Source organism: Zonotrichia albicollis, chromosome 20 (assembly GCF_047830755.1).
Source record: "Zonotrichia albicollis isolate bZonAlb1 chromosome 20, bZonAlb1.hap1, whole genome shotgun sequence".
Classification (NCBI taxonomy): Eukaryota; Metazoa; Chordata; class Aves; order Passeriformes; family Passerellidae; genus Zonotrichia; species Zonotrichia albicollis.
Window position 1 is genome coordinate 7,783,297 of NC_133838.1, and position 18,152 is coordinate 7,801,448.

Consider the following 18,152-nt stretch of genomic DNA (forward strand, 5'->3'; position numbering starts at 1 on the left):
CAGGTGCTGGGTGAGAAGTTCAGTGGGTGGAATGCCAAGACCTGGGCGATGAGTCCTGGGGTTCACAACACTGGGGTCCCTTCTCAGAAGCAGGTGCTGGCCCCATCCTTCCCACGGCCACGCTCCAGAAATGCAGGGATGTGTGGAGCCAGAGCCCTGGGAATCCTCCTTGCTGAAGCAGAACACACTGCAAGCACAGCAGCACCACGGGGATTCCCTCAACAGCTACTAAAATCACTTTAACTCCTCCTGCAAAACTCCTTTCCTCCCCCATGAGCTCCCTGTCCCATCTTCCCACTTCCATTTATGTTGCAGGTTGGTATGAGTGTGACTCCCAGAGTGGCATCAGGGTGAGCAGACAGGAAAGTTTCCTTTCCAGGACCTCACCACCTTCACAGGGAATAATTTTTTCCTAATATCCCATCTATCCCTGCCCTCTGACAGTGGGAAGCCATTCCCCTTTGTTCTGTCCCTCCATCACAAAAATCCCTCTCTAACTTTCCTGGAGCCCCTTCAGGCCCTGGAATGCCGCAATAAGAACCCCCTGGAGCCTTCTCTTACTCTATTACACAAATTTCATCCATGGCCCTGCTCCATATTTATCATCATTTTGACCTGGTCTGGATGCTTCTGAAATCAGAAATTTTTTTTTGTACCAAGCATTTATTAAAGAAATATTTACACTCTTATTTTATGCACACATACGCCGACTTTTTAAGACCTTACAGGGCAGGAGGCTCAGGGAGGATCACATCACTCTCTACAAATCCCCAAGAACAGGTTGTAGTGAGGTGGATCTCTTCTCTTGTGCCTGCAGTGAGAGGACAGGAGGAAATAGCCTTGAGCAGAGACAGTGGAGATTCACATGAGATATTAGAAAAACCCTTTTGTCAGGCATTGGGCTGCTCAGGGAGATGGTGGAGCCACCAATCCTGGAGGTGTTCAAGGGGCAGGATGCAGCGCTGGGCGATGTCTTAGTGGTGGAGGGTGTGAAAAATGCCAATCACTTGTTTTTAAAATTTTTAAAGTTTAATAGTAATAAAATGGTTATAAAAACAGTAGTGCAATTAGAGTAATAATAATTTGGACAAATTGAATTAGGATAATATGAGACAATAGAGACAAAGAGTTATGGACATCCGAGTACCTTTTTCTGGGCAGTATGAGCCTGAAAAAGGGCCCACGTTAACAGAGGAGTAACCCTTAAAAACAATAACCTGTTGCATATTCATACACTTCATGCATGATGCATAAATTCCATTCAAATAAAGGATTCTGTCTGGTCATCATCAACTTCTTCCTTCTAATTCTAACAGTGCCTTCGAGGCAGGAAGAAGTTAGTTTCTCCTGATAAGAAGGCAATAAATTATTTTTCTCTGAAAGATTCAGGTGTCCTGTGGCTGCTATCTGGTGCGAGTGCCTCATTCCTTTCTTAAAAAAACACCCCACTAACATAGTTTTATTTTAACTACAAAAGTTACCTTTTAATCATAAGACTACATTTATTATATTATTAAAATGTTAATACAGCACTAGTAATCAATACACCAAAATACACATGGTAAATATCTGCGTAGAGCCATATAATATGCACTTTTCACAAGCTCCAGGCGCGCTCGCCCCTCACGCCTCTCCCCTCACGCCGCCGGCGCTCCCAGCCCGCCCCCATTGCGCAGGCGCGGCGGCCGCGCAGGCGCGGGGCGGGCGGGCGCTGTCAGCCAGCGGGGCCCGCGCTCGCTCCGGCCCGGCCATGTCGTACGGGCCGCTGGACCCGCGCGGCCCCGGGGCGCCGCCGCCGCCGCCCCGGGACTTCGGCGGCATCATCCAAACATGCAGCGGCAACGTGCAGCGCATCGCGCAGTACAGTGAGTGCGCGGCCGGGGAGGGACGGGGCGGGGCGGTCCGGCCCGGCCCGGCAGCGCCCCGGAGCCGGTGGCGCGGTGGGAGCCGGGGCGGGCAGGGCACACCCGGGCCGGGCACACACAGCGGGCACCGGGCACGGTGATGCCAGCCCGGCTGCAGGGCGGGGTGAGCACTGCGGGCGCTCTCTGTGAGGGTCTGTCGCTGTCACCGGCTCCGGTGCTGGCATCGGGTGCACTCCGTGAGGGGCTCCGGGGGCAGCAGGAGCCCCGGTGTCACCGGCTGTGGGAGCAGCTGCTGCCCCAGGGAGCTCGGAACGGGCCGTTCCCCCTCGCAGTGTCCTGCTGCCAGCAGGATGTCCCTAAGGACACGGTGTGGCACTTTGTTGTCATTAGAGAAAGTTACCGTATTGTATGATAATCATAGAAATCTCAGTGCTGGTCGCTGAATTGCTGCTCCTTAAAGCAGGCACATCCAGGAGAGTCTTTGATGTAATCCTTCCTAAGAATACAGGCTTTGCTAAAAATGACATTAATTGTCCAGGTGCCCATGCTAGATCAATTGAACGTGTTGGTTCCTCAGAGAGCTCGTGACTTCTCTGATGATACAAAGCTATTTATGTTACTGAAAATGCTTTGCTCAGTCATGTTCACTTCTCCTTGGTGTAGACATTGCTGAATTGTTTCAAAGTTTGCCAAATAGCATGGCTTGTTGAGGTTTTTTTCCCTTTTCCCCCATTTTATTTTTTCCTTTACATTCCTTCTTTCTTCCTTCCACGGGATTTCTTTGAGCCTCGTGTTCTGAGCAGCTCAGCTTCTCTCTCATGGGAGAGGCTTCTGCTGTCTCATGACCTGCAGCCATCCTATCTGCATGCACTGCTATCTCAAGTTAAACAAATAGCCCTACAGTTTTACCGGGGTGGGTGGGAACACACAGAACATCTGACTTTGTGTTACACTAGTTAACTTTATTACACACTATATAAAAGCTTTCCTTTCAAGCTAGGAGAAGAAGATATATTGAAGCCTTAAGGCTGTCCTTGTTTCTTCTCCTGTGAGGAAAAGAGCAGGCAAACAGTGTGCACAGCTATTATTCACTTCTTTGGGGAGTCTGTGGAGTGAGCATTTCACACAGAATATACAAAAAACCAATGGCCTGAGCTGGTAAAACTGTTGTTTGCTCAGGTAATGTAGCAGCTAGAGGAGAGACTGAAGTTTAAAGAAACCTTAGCTGTCAGATAGTGAGTACCTGGAAGGCTCTACAGCCTGAAATTAAAAGCTTGGAGATGGAAAGCAGTTTTCTGAGGGGCTCTGTGTGCTGGTGCCTACACACTATCCCAAGAATAAAGAGCTCCAGCCTCTTCCTTTCATTTCCTAGACACTTCATTCTCATTTTGTGTAGACTGTGTGTGTTGCTGTTGGCTGAGATAAACTCAGCAAAGCAAACTGCTGAAGCTGGCTGAGGGCAGGACAGACATTGCCTGGCCTGGAAATGGGGCTGGGCAAGGATCTCCCCATGCAGAGAGAAATAAGGCACAGAATGTCTGGGCATTATGGCAGAAATGCTGTTTGCCAAGTCCTCACAGCCACACACAGAGTGCAGTCCTGGTGCTGTTTGTCACCAGCTTGGCTATGAATTTTTCTGACCTTCCTGTGTCTGACAGAGCTGTGAAATATGTGCAGATTTGCTTGCTGGAAGCCAAGCTCAGTATATGAGGAGTTGCCAACCAATTCCTCATTGTATAACCTAACAGAAATCTGAAATTCTAGGTGAGAATACACTTGATGGATATAAAAGCTAATTACTGGCTAATTACTGATTAACTCGTATTGCAGTCTTGTTGTAAGCCATTGGACATCCCTTTAAAATAAGTGGCCATTGCAGGGATCTGATGCTTCTCCAGCAACACATTTACTGAACTGCAGAGATTCCAGGCTGAAAGCAGAAGTTTCACAAGAGGGTATCTCTGAATTGGAGGAAACTCTTGTTAAAATCATGGCATAATTCAGTTCAATTCAGTTGCCTGTGGAGCTGTTTTAAGGTGATCCTCCTTGGTCTTGCCTCTCAGTGCATGATGAGCTACCTGAGATTTCATGATTGATTTGGGACAATAAATCTTTGTGCTGCTGAGCCCAGCACTTCAGGAATGATGAAATCTGTGCTGCTGCACAACATAGTGGATCAGCTTCTTGATCTGTCAGAAAAGAATTCCAAGGTAGAGGGATTGGGGAGAGAAAATGTGCTTGCTTTTCAGGCAGGTTAATGGTTTGATGTGAATCATTGTGTGGTTTCGTGCTCATGAGTGCCTACACAAAGAAAATAGTGGGAAAACATCAGAGATAAGGGAGAAGGAGGTCTAAAATACCTCTCTGTGATTTCAAATTGACAAAGGCAAACTGTGAGGTGCACATTGCTGTCTGTTCTTGAAAGATTGTTTGTGCCAGTATTGTGAAAGCTTTGGACTGTCACGAGTAGAAAAATTCAGGTCTGGAGTGGGAAGTTTTGAAACTGATAGCAACACTTGGCATTTTCTTTGTATTTTTTTTAACAGAGCAGTAATAATTGAAGTAACTTAAAAATAATGTAAAAATGGCAACACAGCATAATGAAGTTTTTCTGCAGCAGTGCTAGCCTAAAATACTGAAATAGCAAGGCTGGTAGAAAGAGCTCTGTTAGTTGGTTTAAAAAGATTGAGGAAAAGGAATGCACTCATCCTCTCAGCAAATGAATTTTTCATCATATTTAGATGGAACTTCCTGTGTTTCTGTTGTGGCTGTTGTCCTGTGTCCTGTCTCTGGGCCCATCCTCTTGCCCTCCACCCATAAGATACTTGTATTTATTTAAAGCAAAGTATATAATTGTTGCCTTACAGGTTAAGAAGATACTTGTATTTATTTAAAGCAAAGTATATAATTGTTGCCTTACAGGTTAAGTCAGATACTGAAACAAATTTAGCTTTTAGCTTTCTTTTGGGGGAAGCTAAAAGAATACATTCAAGAAGGAATAAAATGGTTGAACTTATCTTACTAACTCATCTTGTGATCTCTTTATCTTCAGCTGCTCAAATAAAGAATTTAATGAGCCAGCTGGGAACCAAGCAGGATTCCAGCAAGCTTCAGGAAAATTTGTGAGTATTAAATGAGCAAACATTGATATAGATGTTCTTTCATTTCTGTCTGTGTTCTTAGGGATAGTGGGTTACTTGCTTTGGGGAGATGCTTTATTAGATAAATTTAATACATAGAATTACTAGCTGCATTCAGAAGTTTACTGGACAAATTAAGGTGTTTCTGCAGGACTCTGGAGAAGCCATTCAAAACTGCTGGGTAGGAACAGTTCTTCCTATATTGTTCTTCTATATAATTTTTTTATATTTTCATTTAAAATTAGTAGTACCTCAGCCATGCATTAGCTGCCCTCTGAGGAAGAGTCATACCAGGTTCACACATGATTCAGGAGAAATGAATGCCATACCAGTGTTTGGTGCTCCCATTACACCAGTAAGGAAAAACATCAGGGAGCCCCATAACTGGAGACAAAGCAGCTGTAGTACAGATGGATTTGGTCAGTATATGGCAAAATGTCACATGGCATTTCAGAAGAATAAAATGCCAGTGGGGACAATTTAAACATCTGTAGTTCAAACTGACCCCTGGAGAAACTGTGCAGGGCTTCTCTGTGTGTGTGCATCTTTATAAACTCATGGAACATAAACAGCACTTTATGGAAATAATAATTTCTGAGGTCATTAAAAAAACCTTAAAAGTACATTCTTCCATGTGGCAGTACCTTGAATATCTGAATGCACAATTATCCTGGTTTTTATAATAGCAATTTTTCATAAGTTCATGATTGTAGTGAAAGATACCCTGCATTTAAAGGATGAGATCAGAGTCCAATTGGGAGAGAAAGGGATTTGTTTCCTTGAGCTGCTCAGTTGACTCAATCTCTGTTTAATCAGTAGATTAAAGAATTAATCACTGGTGACCAAACAAATGCCTTCCCACTGAACGTCACTGCAAAATCTCTCCTCTTTGGGGTGACAGTGGCTGCACCCCACAAATTGTCAGCTGCCAAACCAACTTGCCAAAATGCATGGATGGTGGGTTTAGTTTACATAGACAGCTTATATAATAATGGAGCCTGAATGCCCTGATTTGTGTGCCCATTGGGCCAAGAAAGTGACTTTCACTAAGCATCTTGTACCTGTTGAATGCAAAAGAAATTGCCTCTGGTTTTAGTATTTTTTCTTCCTAGTTTACAGTGTAGGATTTATGTAATAGCATTAGATTCTTCAACAATAGCTTCATATTGCAATGTTGTTGGAAAACATAAAGGCTTAAGGGAAAGCCTTGCAATTCCTGAAGCTGGATTGTTCCTTCTGATTACTGTTTTTCACAAAAATGAAGAATTTAATATCAGAGTCCCTGTACTTTTATCAAATGTACATTTAACCAATGGAATTGGTGGTTGTCAAGTGAAGAGTTAGTTACTAATTGGTACCATAAGGAATTCACCCTAAAAGTGGGATTATGTTAAGTTGCTTCTCTCTTATGCTGTTGGAGAAAAAGATATTTTTTAAGTTACTGAATTAGCAGGGAGCAAAGAAATTATTTTAATCTTATTCTAAAAATGTAGTCCAGAGTCAAGTTGATGTTAAAAAAAAAGTATCTGTCTGATCATTTAGGTTGAAAAAAACCTCCTGTAAATCTGTGTGACCTCAGAACCAACCTCCTGTAAATCTGTGTGACCTCAGAACCCCTATTTAGTCATCACTGTGGATGTTAAATGCTCAGTGGCTGCTTTTGAGGTAGATCTTGTAACTGCTTTTGAATTTCTGTTGCAGACAACAGCTGCAGCACTCTGCAAACCGCCTGGCCAAAGAGACCAATGAATACCTGAAGGAGCTGGGGTCTCTGCCCCTTCCCCTGTCTGCTTCTGAACAGGTGGGTGTAGTAAACCCCTCAGGTTTAGCTAGGGCCTCTTGGAGAATAGAATGCTGACACAGCAGCAAAGAAGTTTCCTGTCTCCAGGGACATCCGCCTTGTACCTTATCCCTATAGCCATGTAAGGCAATATTGTGTTAAACCCTACTATTGGTTACTTATGGTCACCCTAACACTTTTGCCATTGGTCAAGATTATATCTAGGCTAAGGGTATAAAAGTAGCATACTGTACCCCTACTAACTCAGAAGAAGAAGAGCTGAGACCCTTTACAGACCCCTACAATAAAGCCATACTCGTGGAACAGCCAGTGTCTTCTGCTTCTCTTCTCTCTACCGTCTGCTGGAGCCTTAGGCCAAGGGAAAAGTTACTTAGCAAGCAAAGCTGAAATCACAAGAGCTGCCTAATCACTAAGAGCTGAATATTCCCTGCTTGCTAGGAGCTGACCCACAGCCTTAGTCTGAGAGCGAGCTGGCTTCTGGCACCCAGTCCCCTTGGGGACTGAGCTCTGGAGCTGGAACAGCTTGCATAGGATACGACCAAGCAAAGCTCATTTAGGTGGGCAGGCAGAGCTTTGGACACATTTCTAGATCACTCATTTCATGGAACTGGGTAAATCACAAAGCCTGAACTGCACAGCTGAAGAGCCAGCAGCTCTTTGCAATGAAGGATGATGGTGAAGTAGAGAAGCTCATTAAGCTGGCTCCATGTTTCCCAGGAGCAAATAGGTATAAAATGTCCCCACATGAGAATAAGAGACCCTAAATGTTTGGGGACAACTCAGCATGCAATTCTGGTTTTCTGAGTAAATTGCTGAAAAATAATCTTGTTTACAAAGTGCCTGCTGGTGCAAGGTAGTGTTTTAGGATAAGAATTCAGAGCAAAATGCCTTTCAGTATGAAATGTGAGCATGCCAGAAAGCTTTCCCTTGCATGTGATTTATTAGTGGTGGAGGGGGAGAAGCTGACTCACTGTGCTTATATTTGAGTAAAGCAAAATATGATGAGGCAAAGATTATAAATTTCTCTTATCAAATAGTAGTTCCTGCTCTCTGTGAAAAAGGGAAGGGACAGTCCTCTCCTGCCAGTGTCAATTCACCACTGCCTGCTTTTGGGATGATCTGGGCATGTGGGTCAGCAGATGTTGTCCTGGTCTAATTCTGTGTTGAAGGTTTATGTGCCAGTTGGAAGCATGGCTGTGCTTTGCTGGTTTGTTCAGCAAATATTTTTCAGTTAATCTTCTGCAATGAACAAAATCCTGTCATGTGCATCTCACTGATTGCAGCCCAGGGAAAATTCAGTCAAAATCTGCAGAAGCTGGAATCAGCATGCTGAGGATCTGCTCTGCAAGAAGGGTTGTTGCTTCCAGAGGGTTCAGATGGAAGCTTCAGTGTATTATGAAGCTGCTAAGTGGCTTGTTATAGAAAAAATATAATTGAAAATGGTTTTTTTTCCCTTGAAATGATTGTTGAATTGGTACAAGCTCATTGCAGGATTGCAGTCCTGGAAATCCCACAATTTGAGCCAGCTGTTGCAAATCTCTCAGTCAGAAAACATAAAAACTGACCTAATGTTGTCCTTGGGACAAGCTTTTCTACAATTTCTTATTTCCCATTGCTGGAATGTCACAGCACTCAAAGGAGATGTCCTGTGGAAGCTAAATAAATTGACATTGTAAAATGAGGATGAAAAGGATTATTGCAACTAATGTATTTGGGAAAAAGATAAACTGAAATGGTTATCAGGACTAAGAATGTTATCTGATCTAAAAACAATTTAAAAATAATGTAAAATTGAAAATTTTGTACTGTGTGTGGCATGATTGGGAGAGACAGCTTAGGAGACTGGGACAGTGGGTGTTGTCATTAGTTCTGGAAGTGTGGGGATTCCTGTTTTTGTGATTTAAGTGTGAATTTGTGTGTATTCTGTCAAGTACTGTGAGGTTTGCTAAGTGAAGGAATGGAGGGAAAATGCATTGTAGGTAACTGAAAAGTATGTAGTTAAATATGGTGAATTATTGGAATGTAATTAGAATAAAAGTAATGATCTGCTCAGATTTTAGAACTAGATTGAAATTGGAGAGCCTTCTTGCACAAAGCTGTCCTGCAGCTGGCAAAGCATTGGTGTAAGGAATTAAAACATGGTGGATGTAAGGAATTAAAACATGGGTTTTGTTCTGACCACTGACACCAAAAGACCACTGAATGCCAGTTGATTGTTTTTGTTGTTATGATGATTTTTTAAAGAGTCTGACAATCACTTTATGATAACTGAAAGGTATGTAGTGAAATGTGGTGAATTACTAGAATGTAATTAGAATAAAAGTAATGAGGTACCTCAGACTTTAGAACTAGATTGAAATTGGAGAGCCTTGTTGCACAAAGCTGTCCTGCAGTTGGCAAGGCATTGGTGTAAGGAATTAAAACATGGTGGATGTAAGGAATTAAAACATGGTGGGCTTTTTGTTCTGACCACTGACACAAAAGATCACTGAATGCAGCTCGTTGTTGTTGGTGTGATGGTTTTTTAAGGGTCTGGCAGTCACTTTGTAACGAATGGGAATGTCTGAACTCTCGTTTGTGTTTTGACTCCTCAGCGCCAGCAGAGGCTTCAGAAGGAACGATTAATGAATGACTTCTCCACAGCCTTAAACAATTTCCAGGCAGTACAGAGGCGAGTGTCAGAGAAGGAAAAAGAGACTGTAGCAAGGGCAAGAGCTGGCTCCCGTATTTCTGTAAGTATTGATGGGAATTTTGCAGTGATAAACTGAGCTGTGAGTCTTCTGAGAGGTCTTGTACTTGCCTTCCAACCTCATACCTGTTTGCTGGCACCTTACTGAGTGAAGCTCAGGCCTTGGTGCAGTAGTTTTCCATTCCAGATGTTGGAGGTAATTTCTTGTTTCAGTGTGCTCCAGTGTCAGTGTAGAGGAGGGAAGGAATCCTGGTAATTGCAAATGTTGCAGAAGATGAGATGAGGAGTCAAAGCAAAGTATTGCAGGCTGCTCTTCACTTCATGTCAGCCCTATGCTGTGAAATTTAAGACTTCAGAATGAAGCATACACACCTTAAATTATATCCCAAATCTCACACTGTGTTGCTTTATATTCTTATCATTTCTGTCCTGCTAATATCTCCAGTGTATATTCATTGTTATGTTTTGACAAACCCCTGTGGCTCCTAAGAATTCATAATAAAATGGCCAATGAAAGCATTTTTCTCTTCTTGCCTCAGGGCTTTCTGCTAGGTATGCATTCTGAATTTCTGCAAGGGAACACATTAATCCATTGAATTAAATTATGCTCTTTAATTTTTGCTTCCTAATTTCTGCAAGGAAAATTTATCCATTGAATTATGCTCTTAAATTTTTGGTTCCTAACTTCTACAAGGGAACACATTTATCCATTGAATTATGCTCTTAAATTTTTGGTTCCTAACTTCTACAAGGGAACACATTTATCCATTGAATTATGCTCTTAAATTTTTGCTTCCTAATTTCTGCAAGGGAACACATTTATCCATTGAATTATGCTCTTAAATTTTTGCTTCCTAATTTCTGCAAGGGAACACATCTATTCATTGAATTATGCTCTTAAATTTTTGCTTCATGGTGGGAAAGGAGGTTACAAACATCGACAGCCAATCCAAGAACACGGACTGGCTGCTTTTGATCATTCAGTTGCCTCTGATTTGCAATCTGAATCTAAAAATTAAATCTAAAGATGAAACTAAAATGATTCTTACATAACCTGAGATAAATCTGAGGGCTGCAGTGACAGTGGCATTCTCCAAGAACTCTCTGGACAGGATGTGCCTTGGACGTCAAGACACTGCTGGTGATTTTGTTCATGGTCCTGGTGGTGTGACAGTGGTGACTCATTTATCTCTTCCAGGCTGATGAGCGGTTCAGAGAAGAGCAGCTTGTTTCCTTTGATAGGTAATAACTTCTTGTACTCTTGAGGTTATCACTGCACATAACTAAAGTTTTTATGGTGTGATATATTACTGTGACTTGGGCCAGGCTCTGCTGGCTGAATGCAAAGCAAAAAGAGTTGAAAAGCAACTCTTACAGCACATTTACTATGCAAAATCTGCATATGACAGTGTTTTATCCTCCTGAAGTACAGATTGTGTGATTGCTACCCTGAGGGGAACAGTAGTGCCCTTGGGATGTGGCAGCTGGAGCTCCTGGAGTTCTGGCCTGTAAACACAAGATTACCAGACAGGATTTCACTCACTCTCTTTCCACAGGGAGCTGCATATTTATATCATGGGTTTGGATATTCTCTAGCAGCCCAGTTGGAGCTACAGCAGAATAGCAGATAAGGCTGCCTAAAATTCAGAAATCCTGGGTATTGTGCACTGGCAAACTAATCCTGCAATGTGCACAAGACAGCATTGCTGTCACCTGTCAGACAGCTGTACTGCTTCTGCAGTGACAGTGTGCCTGTGATGGCTTTGTAAATGTTACATCAGTTCTGCAGTGGGGTAAAGAGAGCCTGAGCCCCTCCAGAAGTATCTGTGATTAATCTCTCAACTGGGCTGAAATCTGTTGGCCCTGTCTGTGTAAATCCTTTCTTGCTTACCTGTTCCAAAGTGCCCTTCATCTGCTTGGTGTGTGTCCCTTCCTCAGCCCTGGGCTTTCCCTCTGAGCCAGGGCTGGAACCCCAGGTGTTCATTATGCAGTGCTGGGGTGGCTTTGAAGGCCTTAAAAAGGCCCCTAAGTGGGATCCAGAGATAAGAGATGATGGCCCACAGCAGCTATTCCACAGTAAAGCTGTTCTTGTGTGCCATGTGTCAGAAACTTCTTCTTTTGAGATTTACAAACCCTATGGTCATCTCAGAGCTGAATTACAACCATTACTGGAATGGTCAGCTGTGAGCTGTGTCTGACCTATTCATGTAGTTTATTTTCATTTCTTTAGGCACTTTTAAGATTTTAAAACTTACTGTTTAGTGTTGTACCAAACACTGGACTGATAGAATGTTTTCTGGCACACTTCTCTATTGAAAAGATGGAGATGTTGCCCTGGAAGAACATTCTAAGCTGAACATAGAGGTGGCTTTGTATTATAGATGCTGGCTCCACTCTAATTGATGTAACTTCTGCAGCAGTTGTGAAGAACCAGCTCATCAGGACAGAGGTAGACTGGGATGCAGAGTTACTTGAGTTTTAATATCCCTTTTGGTGTGTAATTTAATTCCAAATTCCTTCTGGACTAATGAATTAAAATACTAAAACACTTTAGTCTTATCTCCAAATGCCAGATAGGCAAGAGTCTTTGAATCCAGATGCTTTTCAGGTGTTCTTCTGTTCTGTTAATGTGCTTGCAGGCTGCTCTCTATCAGAACTTTCACCCTGATTTCTCCCTTTTGGAGAGATGGTAAGAAGCAGGGAAGGTACAAGTATTTTTTTAAAAAAGCAGAACTGAAATAGGCAATTTCTCCTAAAATGCTGTAGGTAACTTATTTTCTAGAACAGAGTGTGCTATGCATGTAACTGTTTTCCAGTGCCTTCACACTGCCTGATCTGTCCTTTTTTTCAATTGCTCCAGTTTGTGACTGTTGTCACAAATTGGTCCTGTCCTTGTACACAGTGACAGGGCCAAGAACCTGAGGTTGTTCTGTAGAAAACTCTTCAACTTGAACTCATTTTGCCATAAAATGCAGCATGGAAGTGCCTGTGCTCAGAGAGACACTGACTTTGCCTCTCTTTGCAGTGGTGAAGATTGGAATCAGATGCAGTCTCAGGAAGAAGATGTGGCAATAACTGAACAGGACCTTGAACTCATTAAAGAAAGAGAAACTGCAATCAGGCAATTAGAGGTGACCAGTCAATCCTGCACAGTTAACAGCACTGGGAGATAAATGAAAGGATAATTAATGGGATGGGCTGAGGAGAGCTGATGGTGGAGGAACAGAGCTCCTCCAGAGAGGATTGATGCCAAGATCATCTGAAGGAGTTTTATTTTCCCTCAGTGTTGAGTCCATCAGATATGGCAGGAGCAACTCATGTTACAGTGCTCATGCTGTGCTAATTGCTGGTGTGATTAAACAAATATTCAGTAGCTGGAGCATTGTAGGCTCCCCTGTTAATCCCAAATTGCAGAAGTGGTAACATCAACTCAACTTAGTGAATGCTGGTGCCTATTCTGACCCTTTGAGTGATGGTTAGAAGAGGTACTAAGAGTGAGAATTAGAAAATTTTGTACCCAGTGTTCATTGTAACTTGTTAAACTGTTGTCTTCAGGCAGACATTTTGGATGTCAATCAGATATTTAAGGATTTAGCCATGATGATTCATGACCAAGGAGATATGATTGGTAAGTGCATTTGGATAAGTTTTTTCTTGAATTACATGGATTAAATTTTTCAGTATTTTGCATTAAAAGTATTGTATTTCCGGCTATAATTTTTTTAACACTGAAGCTGTGAAATATTTTGCAATGAATTCTCCTGGTTTTTTTCCATAGATAGCATAGAGGCAAATGTGGAAAGTGCAGAAGTCCATGTGGAAAGAGCCAGTGAGCAGTTACAGAGAGCTGCCTATTATCAGGTAAATTCTGTGTGCTTGCTTGATTGTCAGTGTGTGGTTGGGTACTATTGAAACAAGCAGAGCAAGACACTGAGGATTGCAGCACACCTGACTAGTTATTAAAACCAGCTCATGCAAGCTGGCACTGATTCAAAATTGCCTGCAAGGAGTACATAAAGCACTTGAGCCAAAAACATGGTATTGAAATTGGTATTGAAATTCACATTCTACTAAGAGTAAAAGAGTAGAAATAGTGTCTGGCCCTTCACATTCTGCAAGCCTAAGTGTTTATGTGTCTTTGTTGTTGCTAGGAGTTAGTAGAAAAACAAGAACAAATTCTGATGTTGTATCTGACTTGTAAATATATTAGCCAGGACTCTGGCATGCAAAAATCTATGCCCAGATTTGGGGAACTTCTGGTGACCAGAATTTGCAACACTCCTGTGCAGCTGCTGAGTTTCTGTCCCATAGTCTGTGCTCCCTGTCCCAATCCCAGATAAAATCTCTTGCAGTGGCTCTCGCTGCTGAATGGTGGCCAGTGTTTTCTGTAGGTTCCAGTGTTTTCTGTAGGGTCCTTTCTGTAGGTTCCAGTGTTTTCTGTAGGTTCCTTTCATCATCCTTGTCCCTTTAGATCCACCTTCTGTGAAGGGGTAAGTCAGTCCCATTACTGCTAGGACTTACACAAGAAAATACTGGATTCTTCCAAGCTGTTAAGTGGGAGCTACTGGAGGGCAATAAAACTCCAGTGCTGTTGAGTGCAAGGCTGGGAATGTTGGTTTTACCATCTGGCACCTTGTAGTAGAATTCTCTCTCTCCACGGCTCCCTTGCCAAAGTTCTGAGGTATTTATAAATCTAAGTTTGGGAGATGTTGGACGTGTCTTGCATGTGGGTATTTTTTTCTGGATGGAGAAAGAAGTGATTATATATAACTACCCTCAAATCCTTAGATGCCAAGTTAAAAATATTTGGTGTATGTGGATGGACTGTAGTTTCCTGTGATGAATAAAGTGAGGAAAGCTGTGAAATCCAAGTTCTGTAACTGTACATGAAATCATTTAAATTGTAGAAATGCAACAAGTGGCCAAGGGGAGATTGTATGAGAGAACTGCTTAGGGGTTTGATTAAGAAAAACTCTTAATAGTTAGAAAGGTTTGGCCTTCTCTGAGGCTTGTATTTTCCTTAAGAGAAGCAAAACCTGTCACATATTGACTTAATTACATCTCTTAGACCACTGCACTCCTAAAATTAAAAACATTCACCTGTAGAATCGTGGAGTTTAAGGAACATGTAAAAGTGTTCAGACTACTCTGCTTGCTTCTCTCAAATAACTGTGGGGGTACCAATTGCTCCTGTTCACCCAAGTCAGTGACATGAATGGTAGCCTTGCTTTTTCCTCAAGTCTTCCTGGTGTCAGTGGCTTCTTTTTTCTTCTCTTATTAGAAGAAATCCCGTAAGAAGATCTGTATCCTGATTCTTGGCCTTGCTGTGGTCTGTATAATCATAGGACTCCTTATCTGGAAGACAGCATGAAATCTTCCCATGGGACCCAGTGTCACAGCTGAGGTTTTTTCTGTCAGAGCGAACAGGCTGACGTAGTCTCGGAGATGAATTGACCACCCTGAGAGAGCACAAGTTGGAACTGCTTCTAATAATAGATATTAGCAACTAATGTGCAGATAACTAGTATATGGAATTAGTGAACCATGGAGACAGTATTTATCAGTTTATATACAAATTATATTGTTTTATGTAACTAAAATCTCGTGGTTTTGCTTTCTGTAATGTGTTCTTCCCTGTCCCAGCTGTATGCTGAAGTGTGATCAATAATTGGAGATGTCTTGTTTTTGACAAAGTCGCACAACTTCAACTTTTTCTATGTGTAGGTAACTTTGTTGGACTGGAATGAGAATGGCATTCAAAGACAGCCCACCACCAAGTCACATTATGTAAATCCAGCAGTTTCTAAAGTCTCCAGTATCTGCCCCATGGTTTTATTGTCTCCAAGTGGCTGTGGTTCTAGATTCTCTTGAAGAAAAGGATGTTGTCACAGATTTGAGAGGCAAGGAGGGGATGTGTGGATGATGATTTGAACCTCTACATGCTGGTCAGTTTAGCCTTGAGACTCTAACAGTGTAGTTTAATTTTTTGGGGTGTGGTTGGGGTTGTTTTTTCACAAAATGCATCACTTGAGGACAGAATGTTCTTTGACTTAGAATCTAACAGTGCAATCTCCTTAGACAAACTAGCTGGTCGCTTGCTAGTGGACAAATAAATCTCTTCCAATGCTGACTCAAGCACTAAGTATAAAAGGTTTAGCTGCTCACTCCCAACTTTTCAGAAGCTTCCAGGGAGAAAAACACTTAAAAATGAGGAAGTGGGCACCTAAGTTTACAAGCTAGTAAGATTAGTGAAGAGTTTTAGCAGAAATCTTGATTCTGAAGTGCTCTTGAAGCTCACTTGTGGTGTTCTAGTAAATATTATGTGTGGCTTGTGAACATTTGGTATTTTCAATTCTTTATGAAATAGAAAGTGCAGAAACTGGCTGAGTGAAGTGCTGGGATTTTCAGGCTGGGGATGTGTGTGCAAATGAAAAGGATTGCTGGTTCCAGCTCACAGGGTTGGGCAGAACAAGCAGGCACTCCCCACTCCAATGTAGCTCTGAACTGACATGCACTGAGGGAACAGTAATCTGTCCAAAGCCCAGTGGGGGTGGGAAATGCAGCATACTGACCCATTTTGTATTTAATCCTTCTTCCATGTCTCGTCTGTAATAAAGTAAACGTGAAAGCTGGGAAGGGAGTTCTCCCTGTTGCACAGTGGTTTGCACTATTGAGCCGCCATTCCATCCAATAATCATCAATAAACACTTTTAAAATCCTCTCTGAGCTCATTTCTCTTGCAGTTTAGACATTGGCACAGGTGTGTTTGCAGTTCCCCCTCTTGTCGCCATGATATTTTATGAAAAATCTTTTTGCTAGGATTTTTCTCCTGAGAGGCCTCAGGAACAAAATGTAAACATTGATTATCTGCTGCTGTGGAATGCAACAGGTGCATCTGTGATTGGTCTCATGTGGTTGTTTCTAATTAATGGCCAATCACAGTCCAGCTGTCTCAGAATCTCTGGTCAGTCACAAGATTTTATCATTCCATTCCTTTCTTTCCTTGCTAGCCTTCTTAGGAAATCCTTTCTCCTATTCTTTTAGTCTAGTTTTACTATATCATTTAATATAATATATATCATAAAATAATAAATCAGCCTTCTGCAACATGGAGTCAAGGTTCTCATCTCTTCCCATGTCAGGGCTGCCTGCAAATTCCCACACCCTCTAAGTGAGGTAGAGGAGTTTACATCATCACAGTAATGTTTCCTGCAGCTTTGGTTCCGTGCTCCCTGATTTTTCAGAATGAAACTCCCTGGAAACACAAAATCCATTTGACAAGGACACACACAATAATTCTGTGCAGAGTCCTGTACAATAGCTGATCCCAGAGAAATGAATCTCATACCACAGAGCAGCATTGGGGCAGCTCTCCTATTTGCCTTTTGTTAGAACTTGGAGCCATTGGTGAGCCAATGATAAAATCTGACTTGAAAGCCAGGGAACTCTGTGTCCTGCTCCTTTTTTAGTTTTCCTTGGAAATGGCAGGAGCTATTGATTTGTGCATGCCTGCTGCCAGGTGTCACATTGCCATTTAAGAACAAAACCACTTAGGTTTTTTTGTTTGTTTAGGTCACCAGACCTAAACAGGAGCATTATTTGTAGGCTCCATCCTTCTTCTTGCCTGTTTTATTCCTCTGGAAACTGGAATTGAGGGTACAGGGTGCTGAGCTTTCTGTAAGTGCTTGATTCCTTTCTCCTCTCTCACATCGTTGTTCATGGCAGTAGAACTGGTGGTTTTAACACTCTTGATTAATGAAACTCCCGTGGCTGTTGCTGCAGTGTCCTGGTGTCGCTGTAAGACATTTCAACATTTAGAGATTTCTAAAAGTGACAGTGGATTGGAGGGTGACAGCGCCACCTCTCCAATGACACTGGACAAACCAACAGTCCATCAACTTTCTCCTCCTCCATAAAAGAATGCAAAACAATGAGTTATTTACAGAAAGTGTGGGAGAAAGTTCATTACAGGAATGTAAACATCAGAAGGCTTAGAAAATCTTAAAAAACCAGGGTGACATCCTGGCTCTCGGATGCGTGTCCGACCCCTCTGGGAATTTCTGGAAGTGCCTGGCGTGCCGTGCCTGCGGGCCCGGGTACAGCCCCGGTACAGCCCCGGGCCGAGCCGGGACAGGCGGCTTTGCACCGGGAGCGCTCGTACCGGGCTGTGCTCGGGGCTCTGCTCGGACAGAGGCGCTGTCCCCGCGGTACTCGGTACCGGGGCTGTCCCCGCGTTCCAAGGTCGTTACCGGCGCTGTCCCCGAGTCTCAGGGTCGGTACCGGCGCTGTCCCTGAGAACGAGGGTCGGTACCCGGTCTGTCACCGCGTTCCAGAGGAGGTACCGGGGCTGTCACCGCGTTCCAGGGTCGGTACCGAGTCTATCTCCGCGTCCCAGGGTGGGTACCGGGGCTGTCCCTGCGTCCCAGGGTGGGTACCCGGTCTGTCCCCGCGTCCGAAGGTCGGTACTGCCGCTGCCCTAGGGTCAGTACCGGGGCTGTCCCCGTGTCCCAGGGTCGGTACCGGTGCTGTCCTCGCGTTCCAGGGTTGGTACCGGGGCTGTCCCCGAGTTCCAGTGTCCGTACCGATGCTGTCCCAGGGTCAGTACCCGGTCTGTCCCTGCGTCCCAGGGTCAGTACCGGCGCTGTCCCAGGGCGGTA

At 43.2% G+C, this 18,152-nt stretch overlaps 1 protein-coding gene across 1 annotated transcript; it reads left to right on the top strand.

Moving 5' to 3' along the window:
- The first annotated feature begins 1,673 nt into the window (after nt 1-1,673).
- Nucleotides 1,674-16,214, top strand: STX12 (syntaxin 12). The gene is made up of 9 exons (XM_074555743.1): nt 1,674-1,865; nt 4,918-4,987; nt 6,707-6,806; nt 9,401-9,538; nt 10,694-10,737; nt 12,521-12,626; nt 13,051-13,123; nt 13,274-13,356; nt 14,777-16,214. Exons 1-9 carry the CDS (start codon nt 1,751-1,753, stop codon nt 14,864-14,866), a joined length of 819 nt encoding a protein of 272 aa, XP_074411844.1. The 5' UTR covers nt 1,674-1,750; the 3' UTR covers nt 14,867-16,214.
- Nucleotides 16,215-18,152: the final 1,938 nt, after the last annotated feature.

Excerpts from the sequence above, each read along its gene's own strand:
- STX12 (XM_074555743.1), top strand. The coding sequence starts at position 1,751 with ATGTCGTACGGGCCGCTGGACCCGCGCGGCCCCGGGGCGCCGCCGCCG. Across the intron at positions 4,988-6,706 it reads AGCAAGCTTCAGGAAAATTT|ACAACAGCTGCAGCACTCTG; the intron begins GTGAGTATTAAA and ends TTTCTGTTGCAG. Across the intron at positions 12,627-13,050 it reads CTGCAATCAGGCAATTAGAG|GCAGACATTTTGGATGTCAA; the intron begins GTGACCAGTCAA and ends TGTTGTCTTCAG.